Source organism: Mytilus californianus, unplaced genomic scaffold, assembly GCF_021869535.1.
Source record: "Mytilus californianus isolate M0D057914Y unplaced genomic scaffold, xbMytCali1.0.p SCAF_8, whole genome shotgun sequence".
Lineage (NCBI taxonomy): Eukaryota > Metazoa > Mollusca > Bivalvia > Mytilida > Mytilidae > Mytilus > Mytilus californianus.
The window spans coordinates 61,559,567-61,573,061 of NW_026262734.1; the positions used below are offsets into that span (position 1 = coordinate 61,559,567).

At 32.3% G+C, this 13,495-nt stretch overlaps 1 protein-coding gene across 2 annotated transcripts in view; it reads left to right on the forward strand.

Moving 5' to 3' along the window:
- The first annotated feature begins 249 nt into the window (after positions 1–249).
- Positions 250–13,495, forward strand: part of LOC127712132 (complement C1q-like protein 2) — a 67,002-nt gene continuing 53,756 nt past the window's right edge. The window contains exons 1-3 of one of the 2 annotated variants that reach the window (XM_052218395.1): positions 250–319; positions 1,176–1,318; positions 2,699–3,147. In XM_052218395.1, coding sequence (XP_052074355.1) covers positions 1,177–1,318; positions 2,699–3,126 — 570 coding nt within the window. In that variant the 5' untranslated portion in view covers positions 250–319; position 1,176 and the 3' untranslated portion in view covers positions 3,127–3,147. Of the gene's footprint in view, positions 320–1,175; positions 1,319–2,698; positions 3,148–13,495 lie in introns of those variants that run through there. The other variant, XM_052218398.1, reaches the window with a different exon arrangement.

The window sequence follows — 13,495 nt, forward strand, 5'->3', positions numbered from 1 at the left end:
TTGATGTTCGGTGTGAGCCAAGGCTCCGTGTTGAAGGCCGTACTTTGACCTATAATTTTTTACTTTTTACACATTGTGACTTGGATGGATAATTGTTTCATTGGCAGTCATACCACATCTTCTAATTTGTATATAATATTTAAAAATGTTATACGAGAAGGATACATTTCCTGAAATATTATATTCCGTGACAGGTATGATATGTGACAAAAGTTATACTATTTCATGCTGTTTATAATTTTGTATAGTATTTGTACAAAGCCATATACACTGAGGCTCCATCACTCTCTACACTTAAACAGTCCCGGAAATAAAACAGGTTAGTAAACTAATGTATATTACTATCAATATGATTTATTATCAGCATGATCAGTACAGTATCTTTTATTTCACTCATGTAATTTTGATTTCAGACATAACCCTTGTTACTATAGCAATTGAAATAAACATTTGTATTATGTATTTAGATTGATTTTGACACAGGAATACCACGGCGACCTTCTTGAAATACGCTTTCCTGCTTCAGACAAAACAAACCAAGCTATCTAGTCACTGTGTTTCTCGTTAATGTTATGACAGTTTTAAATAAATTTTTCGTGGATTTGAAAACTCTAATTGGCTTTTTAAATGTTACAATGAGAATGTATCAAATATGTATATATATTGAAGTCATATAATTAAAGAGATTTAAAGTGCAATGTTACCTCCAAAAAAACGTGAAGAACGTGGTTAAAGAGAGGTGAAAGATACCAAAGTGACATTAAATCTGATACACATGGAAGTCGAAAAAAAAAACTGACAACGCTATGGCAAAAAAAATGCCAAAAGACACACAACAGTATACAAAACACAACATGCACAACATAGAAACCTAAAAACTGAGCAACACGAACCCCATCAATTCTTTAATCCAATTATGGAAATTGTAACAGCTAAATTTTTAAAAAGATGGGAAAATTGTTTGATCATTCTGCCAGATTTTGCTTTTCCTTTGATCAAAATGATTTGACTAACGTCATGAAAGATAACACCAGATATCGTCGATAGAATTTTTACCTTTTCCACCATACGATGGAACTAAAGAATTATAAGTCATAAGTATCAAGAATCTACAAATGACTCCTTGATATCTTACTCAATTTATTACTAAACCCATAACTTTTTTTATTATTTAGGATGAGAGCAACAGCGTTACTTCTGATTGCGATGTTTGTATTGTCTGCCAGAGCTTTGGAAAAGAAATGCGATAAATTGAGCATGAAAGAGCTTCTTGAAATTATAAAACAACGTTTTGAAGAAATAAAACAGAGAGCAAATGGTGAGGTTTCAGTAAATTAATGTTAGGACAACTACTTTCCTTTTCTATTCAAAGAAAATGTATTTCATGAATATTGCTATAATATTTGCCATGTCTATCATTGTGAATAAATTCTGTTGCAGATGTGTAATTACTTGCACATAAAATGATATGATCATAGTCGCCTAGTGATCTAATTACATTAATTGGTTAATACATTTCTCTTACGATTATGGCCGGTTATCTATTTCCTGCGTAAAGATATACATCTTGCATTGTGATATGAACAAGTGATATACAACAAATGCGTTTGTTTGGTTGGCCATTTCGCAATGTGTAATGGCACTTCAGCTATCAATTAGCTATTCGTTATAAACCCTTTCGAATTCTGGAATGATACGGATACCGTACTCTGAACTTAAAACCTTAATAATATCAAAAATTAGACATACAAGACTATATCAGAAGAGTTTGACAGGAGTTTGGTAGAAATTTGATTTAAGAATTAGCCGTCTATTCACATTTTCAATGGGGAGATATGGAAATATAAGAAACAGAAGTGCTTTGTTGAGTTATTTAACGGTGGAAAATGAATATCATGTCTTCTTTTATAGTAAATATAATTGAAAAAGAAAATTATATTTTCACCTTTCTCTCAAAGTCACCATAATCTAAACACAAGATTCTAATATAAAATTGTCAGAAATTTGAGGTAAATCCTAAACATCAAATCGTTTGAAAAAGTGGCAACTTTATTATAATTCCCTTGCAGAGGAGGTAAGAACAGAGGACTATCACTTAACTAACTGTTGATATACAATTTTTAAAAACTTATATTGCATTAATTATCTTTCTTTTTATACGCCCGTTTACGGGACGTTTTATGGTATACTGTTGTCCGTCCGTCTGTCCGTCCGTCGTCAGTCAACATGTCGGACAATAAACTCAAAAACGCTTTAACCAATTTGCATGAAACTTTAGTGAATTGTTTATATCTATTGACGTGAGTTCCCTTTCGATTTTTTTAAATTTTAAAATTTACGTTTCCGAGTTATGGGATTTTATTCATTAAAAAGGGGGATTTTCAAGTTTTCGGACAATAACTCAAAAGTGCTTTGAGAAGTTTTCATGAAACTATGGTGACTGGTTTATATCTATTAAAATAACCTCCCGTTACTTTTCTGATATGACATTGAGGATTTATGAAACTTTATTATTTGAAAAAGCGACGGGCGTCTCATGCGCTCTTTGCGCAGTTCTTTATTTTTCAAGGGACACAACCATGTTTTATTGTTGATATTTTATATGACAAGACAGAATTGCTTTCAATTTGACTGTATGAAAATTGTGTTAGAGTACAATAAAATGCAAAAAGTATATTTATTCTTGTTTCTATTGCAGAACACAAATGTAAATGCAGTGGTACTGATCACAAAAAGAATGTTGCATTTCATGTTAACCTCGGATCAGACATAAAAAATTTGAAACCAAGAGCGGTTGTAATGTTCGACCAAGTCGTTCTGAACATGGGAAAGGCTTACAACCCATCAAACGGATTGTTTACTTGTCCTGATGATGGTGTATATAGTTTTACTTGGACTGCATTGACGTCACCTAATACCAGTTTTGAGAGTGATTTTGTAGTCAATGGTAAAGTTGTTGCAGGAAATCGTGCCAGCGCTTACAACGACAAGGAGTATCAACCTGCAACTAAAACCGTAGTAGTAAAACTCAAGAAAGGCGACGTAGCCAATGTGGCAGCGCATGGTCATTCTGCAAAGCACATGTATCCATTTTGGTCATCTTACTCGGGTTTTAGGGTTTTCTAATAAATTATATATAACAGTGTTCATGAGTGTTTATATTTGTTTATGGCCCTAATACAACACGACAGAAAAGGGTCAAATCAGTCTTCAGTTTTAAATAAACATCACTATATTGTTACGAAAAGTTCGTTGGTTTTTGTTGTCGTATTTGTGATTTACATGTAAGTCACAAATAATATTAAGATACTTAAAATATATCATTCAATTTTATGACTTATTCAAAAGATACTAAGGGGACATTCAAAACTAAAATTCCCAATGATGAAAAATGAACAAAATGAAAAAAACGACAAAAAGACCAATAAGTCTACATAACAAATACGCAAAAAAACAAATGAAAAACTGAGCGACAAAATTCGGGGATAATCTTATTTTTGTCGTTTTTTTCATTTTGCTATGTCGTTTACAGCTTTAATTGGGAATTTTAGTTTTGAATGTCCCCTTAGTATCTTTTGAATAAGTCATAAAATTGAATGATATATTTTAAGTATCTTAATATTATTATTCTCTCCGAAAGGGTTAGCATAAACACTTTGATAAGTCGAAAACATATATTCTAGAGGGAAAAATAAATTATGCATCCTAAAAATAACTGCCTATATTTTTACCTACCAAAAGTTTTAAATGTTCAACCATGTCAAATTCTTAATAGAATTAAAGACCAATTATTCAGAGACCGATTCAAATCTATCCACTTTACATGTTGATCGTGTTGCTTTGTCTTAATTCGTTTTCTAGATTGTGTATTGTAGACTATTGTTTGTCTTTGGTCGTTTTTCGTTTTATACCATGGCATTGTCAATTCGTTTTCGATTAATGAGTTTGTTTATCTTTTTGTTATATTCCGCCTCTTTATTATATAGATATGCAAAAAACTAATTTTAAAGAATTAATATATATATACCATTCGTTTAAAAAACAATTTCAGGAGATAACTTATCTTACACAGATTCGAAAAATATTTAGTTTGTACTTTTCTATGAAATAAGTGAAATAATCATCTCATCGGTTTCAAAATGTCAATTGGTAGCATATTTTAACCGATTCGAAAAATATATGGTTTCTATGTTTTTCCTTTGAAATAAAAGGGGTAATTGACTACTTCCGGTCTAGAAAATATGTTGCGTCATACTGATCCTAAAAATAGGGTTTATAGGTACTTTATCGTGAAATAAGCGCAAAAATTGCCACTTTCGGTAAACAAATTAAATATAACTTCAGATTGACTTCTTTTAGACTCCTCTGTCGTCCAATACTATACAAAGTTAGTGTTATATATATATTATGTATTTGTCTTTATCATGTACATGTAAGAAGTTAAAGCAAAGGTCGAGTTGACTTTTGACCTTGACTTTAATTTCAAGGTCAAAGATCAAGATTTTCAAAACAAAAGACTCTAAGTCTCTAATACATATGATTACGTAGTGATCCTACCAAACAGCTTATTTCAAATATTTAAGGGGAGATAACATTGCGTCAAGTCGATACTTATAAATTGACAAAACATTATTTTTTTTATAATTTTTACGGTTTCTTTGGTGTTAGGTTTACGAGAAGAAGCGATAACAAGAAAAACAGTATTCGGGAGGAAGACTTTGGATAAAAAGGGTGAGTTTCAAAAGCTCAATAAAAATAGCGAAACCATAGCGACTCAGAAAGACAACAAAATATGCATTACAAAATCAAAAGGACTTAATACTGCTTTTGAAGATATGCACGAATGACGCATTTTGAATGTTTCTTGTGCACGTGATCTTTTGTTTTGAATTTATGTGCACGTTAGGGATTAAAACACTGCAAGTGTATTAATAGGCAAATCCAATTAAAAATATATGTTGAGCTTGTTATTCAAGCCAATAATTATTTGTATCTCTTATATATCAAGACATAATGCATTATGGAATTCGAACAACTGTAAAGTGCATACAAAAGTTTATGGTTTCAATATTTTTCCCCTAGTTTGTTCTCTCGGAATGATGCCAAGTAAATAAAATAGAAATACGAAAACTAGAACACAATCTACTAGACAAATAGATTGTCAACAAAGAATTGCTCCGATCGCAACAAGGTCGATGTTAGGAATATATGATATACATATGTATATGTATGAGCTCGAAAAGTGTTACATGCAATAGACTAATCAAGTATGCCCAATGGCCAAACCTGATGAGTTAGACATATAAAGCGCTAAGATGAACTAAACTCGAAAGGACCTGGCCAAAACATCTTAACCCCTCTACATACACCTTTTACTCAAGGAATGTAAACCTAAGAATAATACAATAATTAACATTCGATGTGTTCAAACTTTATCTTGTTAAGATATTTAGAAAAAAACAAAATCAATACAATTTGTAAAATATCTGAAATAGTTTGATAAATATTTGATAAGGAAAAGTTAAAGAAATATCTTCAATCTATTTGTTATAAAATGATAATAACAATTTACACAATTTGCATTCGAATCTCGTTTCTTGATCAGCGTGTACATTCATTAAGAAGGCTTAAACCAAAAAGAATTAAGTAAAGGGTAAATATATATATTTTTTTTATACGAGAGTAAGAAGAGATTTTAAACCATTGTTTGTGAATAAATGCGAATTCAAAAATGAAATGTATGTTATGACTCATTACTGTGCTGAAAGTTGGCTAGGGGAGTAATAGTCCACCACCAGCATTTAAACGAAGCATTATAAACAATATGAATTATGTTTAAAGTTAATAAAAAATGCGAATTAAAATGTAATTTAAAGTGCCATATGGATTGTCAATTTGGATGATAAACGATTTACTTTTAGATAAAATCAATTGTTTATCATGCATGTCGATTACCATTTTCTTTTCTTTTACAATGCTTTTTATGATAATTGTAACTGTAATGAAGTCAGGGTCGAGCTTTGAGCAATATAGAAATATGTTTGATTATGTTCGAACATAGTATATAATTTACCATGTAAGGTTTTATTGGCAACGCTTAGGTTGTATGTTGCCATATTTACGTCATCTTCTAGAAATATTTCAAAAACATTAAGGCATGAGTTGTTAGTTGTTTTTCTCTTGGTAAAGTATTGGTGGAGTGTAATTTTTTCTGTTGGCGTCTTTGTCAAGTTTACTATCAACTACATCATCTTATGAATGTTTGTTTAAATGTTTTGTGAGTTGTGATGTAAATTTACATAATTTTGGCTTCTGGGTCCCAACAATTTTCACATTTACCTATAATGTCTGCTTTGGTTGCCCAATTTTGTCAATATAACGGACTATAAACAACTGTCATATAAGTGAGAGATTTAGCTTGCTATAAAATCAGATTTTACCCACCCTTTTTCTACGGAAAACGCCTGTAACAAGGGTTATGACAGTGTTTGTCACACGTTTCGTTGATTGATAACGTACATTGATTTCATCAGTTTTTTAGACTTCGCCTTTTTGAATATACATGTACCTTGGAGTTCGGTACTAATAAACAAGATATGTCGGAGCAAAATTGCCAGTTGAAAAGATAATTAATGGTCTATATACATTAAAACGTATATATAGTGATTAAGACAAAATGAAGGGGATGATGAATGCATGTATATCAGAATCCATCGACTGTGAAACAAATTTGGGTACATTTCAAATGGCTAGGTTTGGGCTAAATGCCTTTGAAAATTTGGCACATTTCGCTGTGTTTCCTTTAAATATGCGTCATAGTGTGTCATATTTTCATTTAGCACCCGAAACATTTGGTATTGTGGGTTTCTGTATCACAGGAGCCACCACACAAAGTTTAAGAATCTCTATTTCCCAGTATTCATTTAATCTGATGCTTTATTTATTGTAAATATTGCGCCATCTTGTTAGTTATTTAGTTATCTTTTTGTATAGTTTGCCAATATGAAAGTTGACTACGTTTATTCAATTATCTATTTACGATATATACTATCTAATATATATAACTATCTTACATGTAATTGTTTATTTGGTTAAATGTGTTTATAATTGTGTAGTTTGTAATAAAGCTACTGACAAATACTGTCAATACCGTGTTTCTGATCATTGAGCATCACTAATAAAAGAATTTATGATTCAGCATGAATTCGGTTATTAGTGTAAGCTATTTGTGTCATTAGCTGTTACACTTCTTATCTAATTGTGGTTATCACTTATTTGAAGATTGACAATTTGCAGTATGAAAATTATCAAGAAGTAAGAAGTGCACATGATTTCATGCAAGGTAAATGTACACCTAACTCGTTATTAAACATTGTCAAAAAATTTAATCTTACCAACAGGAAGTGACTGCTCGGCAGATTTTAAATCGCTTACATAGTACAATACGTTATTTTTTAAGGTCCCGAATTGAATAATTCTGTAACGCTTGAGCTTGATATAGTTACTGGAACTGTTAACTATGATGTTATCCGTGAACGGTTCGGCGATACAATTTTTTGACAGGTTCTATTTATTTATATCGGCATCAGCTGCACTTCTCTTATATCAGAATTGTTCATATGATGTTGTAAATAACAGTGTTTATCAAATTGAAAAAGAGCCGTCTTAATTATGTTTTATTGAAACATTTAATAAACTTACTGTTGCTTTGATGATATGCTTCATTTTTAAATAAAATAAAATATTTAAGCATCAATTTTGAATAACATTGCAAATGTTTACCAATGAGAATGGACTGCCCTAAACAACGAACCAACAAAATAAACCGGAAATATATAAATGTCCTTTTCTGGAAATGCAGTTGCACATGAGAAACTACATGCACAAAAATACGACTAAAACGATTTAAGAGTCTGTTTTGTTAAGTTTTTTTTAAGGTTATGTTCCTTTGGCGGCTTTATCCGTTGTGTATACTTTTTGAATCTGTCGCTACATGTATGCCTATGTATGTGATACTGAAGTTGTGATATTGCAATCGGGGACACGACATAACCTTGCTATGTAACAACACAAAGTCACTGATAATAATTTATTAAATCACGAGTGGTGTAACTTTTACAAATTTTTGAACTATCTATCTCACCAATTTACAAGCCACAAGTGTCTGTGTGTTTGAATCTAATAAAAAAATTAACTTATTTTAATTTGTCATGACAAGAACTCAAATTTCCACGTCTTAACTAGTCTAGGGTTGTACAGGTAGTTCCAACACTGTTAAAGGTGTAACAGACAGAGCAAACACGTTTAATTGGCCGTCGTACGATAGGGGTCGATTCAAGGAAACAAACAAAATAATAGCTCGACGTTTTGAAGTTTAGCTTTCAGGTTTAAAACCAGTGAAATATCCGGAACACCAATTATTCAATTTATTCAGACTAAGGGTGTTATTCAATGAAAAGCCAACCAAAGCAGTCTCGTTTAATCCTGAATAGGTTTATAGAAAAACGGTCTGAATGATGAAAATGCGTTATCTCAGATGGTGCTATTAAAACAAAATACGTATATGGATTGGCGATATCTGGCCACAGCTTTTATTCATTATATAGATTTATATTATATATATATATATAGATAGATAGATGTATATATAGATAGATGAATGGTTGGTTACCTGAATATAATATGGCAACCTTGCAGATAGATTCAAGATAAATGAAAATGTAAAGATGCACCATGGGATACACTGGTGCTTTAAATTTAGAATGCACCGTGGGATACACAGGTGTAAATATCCAAAAACCTAAAATGTCATAGTTAAATTTAAGATTATATGCAGCGAATTCTGCCACATTGACAGAGGAAAACACAGACTCTGTCAACAGCCATAAAAAGGGCGGTTCGCTGCAAAGCTGTGAACCAAATAATTAAGTTAAATAATCTATTCGTTTTTATGAACATGTTTACATACACAGATTAAAATACTAACCAAAACTACAACAAACCACAATATAGATGATTGTATTTGTATATACCATAAAATATATAATTCACACGCAAAAGTTGAAGCACGGTCCTTTCTTAGAATGAACTGTTCTATTGCTCCTTCCAAGATGTTCAACCACGATTCATTTCCTAAGGGTGACATTAAGTGTAAGTAAACCCCACAGCTAATTATAAATACAACAAAAGAGATGTTAATTCTATAGCAACACAAGTTCATTGCTTTGCGGTCGTCTGAATGACGCCATTTCAATCTGGTTAAAATTTGAGACCATACTAACTTAGAGTTGGTGAACTCCTACATAATCCATCTGATCACGTTCCTTATCTCATTATGCAAAAAACCCACTCTAGAACTAACTATGTCATTACCCGCTATGTGTAATATTAAGAAATGTGGTGGATCCTCATATTTTATCATTGTTCTGAGATGACTTTTAACATGCTTCACAATCAAGCCACCCTTGCCATGCCAACACAAAGACACATTCAAGCGCCCTAGACCTAAGTTAACCCCACCTGGACGAGCGTGCTTTACTATAGAGGATCCAACTATTCAAACATTTATATGATCTCCTACAATACTTGTATAGCAATTAGCTACATGTAAGTATTATGTTACACATATAATACAAATACATCAACAATTTAAAGCACATTGGAACTCCAGCGACCTAACTTCATTAATTCACAATCAGGCACCCCTTCCATTGACAAGGTAGTAGCTGCCCAAATACGAAACGAATGTGAACTATAACTAGTTTGATCAATACCAGACAAATTTATAGCCTTTTTTAATAAAGACACGAACTGATAGCTAGATAAAAGACTACCGTCAAAATGACAAAAGTGAGGACCCAAAACTGGGGGTCTCAACTTAATAAAATTCGCTGACCAATTTAATAGGACAAACCATCAAATCTAATTGAGAATTAATCCAAATATTTGAACCTTTGCCCAACTGGTCTGTTTTGGACGAAGGAATGCACACTTGAAGCTAACCCCTTAAAATCTGTATGTCTGATACCCGCAATGTATGGCTCTGTAAACAATTGGTAATGACCAATTCTTCCGACCCTAAATAATTCATAAAAAGCACGTGAAAAGGCAGCTTTAAAAAAAATTAAATTAGTTTTACAAACACAAGATAAGGAAACACTGCTCATAAAAGTGTCTAAAGATGTGTAATTCACCTTGCAATATACCTGATCAATATATGAATTAACACTTTCACCTGGTTGGAACGATAAATGTGTTATTAGTCCCCAACTACTATCTGATTTGGGCACAAGACATATAGGATTTATACCGAGGGTTGAAGTAGGCATAACTTTGAAAGACCCTAACATTCTGCCACGACTTACTTCGCCTTGCAACTTGTGTTAAACTTCATCACTATTTGTTCAGCTGAAATTAAATTTTTGAAAAAGAATGAATGCGAGGACCTGTATACTCGAGTCTGAATCCAAGTAAAAAACCATTTAGAATTTCAGCAGCAACCTCTTTGTTTGGGTAACTTACCAAACATGCTTCTAAACATTTAATTCTTATGGAGGTATGTCCCTTGTCCCATAAATGCATTAGCAGGTCTCTGTCTTGGGTTTGAACCAGGTTGCCTAAATGAGAAATCATGTCTGTTTTGAGGTCTAGGTGACCTGAAACTTGGATTAACATAAGAAGGTCTTTAATTATGCAATGCAAATGTCTGCCTATTAGGACAGGTTATGATAGGATGCCCTGCATTACAAAGAATGCAAACATGCTTATAAAAACAAGCTTGTTTGAAACAACTACCCTCATAATTAAAAGCATAACATTTCAAATAAGACCCAGTGTTCATGTTAACTGAAGTACAACAGTACTATAATTGTTGTTCTCTGTACTATCATTAATATATATCAACCATAATTCGGAATCAACTATAGCCCAGGAACCAGTAGGGTCAATGGCTTTACGCAAACGATATTGCTCGTCCTAATGCTTCCAGCCTAAATTATTACAACGCTTGGCACCTAAGTGTATAATACTCAAATATTTGAGCAACTCCTGAAATCTTCCAGGATTAAGATTACAATGAATACTAGTATATATAATAAAAGCTGTTGTCCACACCTCAATACTGAATATTTTTGACTGGTTTGGAGCAGACTGCAAGAAAAGCAGCCCATTTTGTACTACTAGTTTCTGCATGTTTGTTGTATCTGACAACAGGTTTAGTGCTAATAATATAGCCATATCTATGTATTCACTTCAATAAATGTGTCCTTTATATTTTGTGGTACGTTTATTGTAGTATCTGTATTCATTCTGTATATCTGATTTGGAATATACATTTGTTATATGTTAGACGTACATGTAGGCGTTAAAGTAATGTACTGATTTTGTAAATCTGACTGATTACCTTGTACTGGTACATTATTAACTGGGTGCCGAGTGAAGCTGGACACTGTTTTTGTACATGCTGATGCAGAGCTCTGTAGGTTTGAATAAATGGCGCCTGATGATGATACGTGACCTCCTAAATGAGTTGAGTATGTGGCATGATGAGGCATGGAACCAGTCCAGTTTGATGAACGACCTGCATAAACTGTGTGTGTCATTGTTGTCTGTGTCTCTGGTCCAATTGTTACAATCGAAGCCCTTGTGGTGGTATTCCTTGGCAGAGCAAGGTCTTGTACTTTTCGCTTTCTTGCTGATCTTCTCAAAATTATGCTACAACTCAACAAAAAGCAAATATTAAAAGTAGTTCCACTATGCTAAACCAACACATCAAAAAGTGTTTCTGTATAAAATTTGCATACTAAAATCAAATGAGTGTTAAACGAAATAATAATATAAAAAAAAAATATAACATATACGCATAATTATGATAGTAAAAATAATTAAAAATATAGTATATTCTATCAATACTTAAATCCCTACTGACATAGTGTAATACTTATTACAACAATAATTCAAGCTGTGACCTGTTGATGACATTATGGCTTAATTTGTGATTTATCTTAACCATTTATACCATCACGACCCAGTCCAGGCTAGAGAGTAGAGTAGAAATTATACATGTAGACCGACTCGATCCTCAGTTTTCAGTTTCAAGCGTGTAGGTACACGCAAAACTTATAGCAGGATAAATAAAGATATAACTCCAGAAGCAGTCTATCATTTAAGCATGACGATTTGGGCTACTGCTACTTATCTCCGTGCAAGATTTCCAAGATTTGTTAACATTGTACCGAAAGTTGAACTTCCGGATTTGCACTAATGAATGTGGGTCCGTTCGCCCCAAAGGGTACGTCCCTTCGCACCTTGGTACGTTCATATCCTTGCTGAGATATTTTGCTGAATATTTGCTATGGAAGATCTGGATACACAATTCCCGATATATACCCTTTTAAGGAAAATTTAATAGTAATTCAGGAGCTCATCAGATAACGCCTGCCTTATAACATATAAACATTGAAGTCCCGTGAGCTATTACGGTTACTTATACTATAACAGTTACTTATGATCACTTATCTGTTACAGCATATTACGCCATCACACAATGGTTTTTTAAAAGCTAAACGTAATATAAAAACAAATTTAAACTCGTCTTCATATGTGTACCAGACTACATGAGTTCTAATATAATGTTATAATATAAGGACGAAATCATTATAATTTTAAGCTGCAAAACTAGGACAATATTGCATCTAATAAGTTATATTTGTTAAAATAAAATAATAATGGAAAACGAATAATAGAATTCAGCTCTTTCGAAAGCATGTGCTCACCACGTGGCGATAAATTTCGAATGGAACATGGTAAAAAATGACGATAAAATTAATTGCTTTCTAAGACTACTGCTAATCAACATTGGAAACATAAAACACGTTAAAATCATACTATAACAACACTACTTTACCATAAAAAAAAACTTTCTGAAACCTTGTTTTTCTTTTTCAATTTTACCGCTAACGAAATTTAAACAGCTTGCTTGCTGGGAAATTCTGTGAAGGACTAAATTACGTCACATAATATGACGTCACTCATGTTAGGTAAAGTTAAAACATGAAACACAATCCGAAAGAGGCCCCAGCGATAACTGAATTTAAGTTTATTTACTTAAATTCCATTTCTGCAGCTCAAATTTAAAATACTAAAATTCGGAATATGCAAGCATAAAAAATATCACTTCATGAAAGAATACAGGGAAACCTAAATAATTTCATGCACGAAGGGTAGTAACCGGGAATAATCTTAATAAAAAAAAATACTCAGGACATGGACAGGGTTCTTATCTATAAGTAATTGCGTGAAATATAATTTTTATTTCACAACACAATATTAATAGACGATGATACACATATATTATTTCAGCTGAAACGCCACATTAATTCATGTACTGATTTACTGACAATTCACCAGCAGTCTATAATTAAGCATATATATATATAAATGTCAACAAATAATGATCCTCAACTTTAATCAACGCGAACAAATCTATTATGAATTT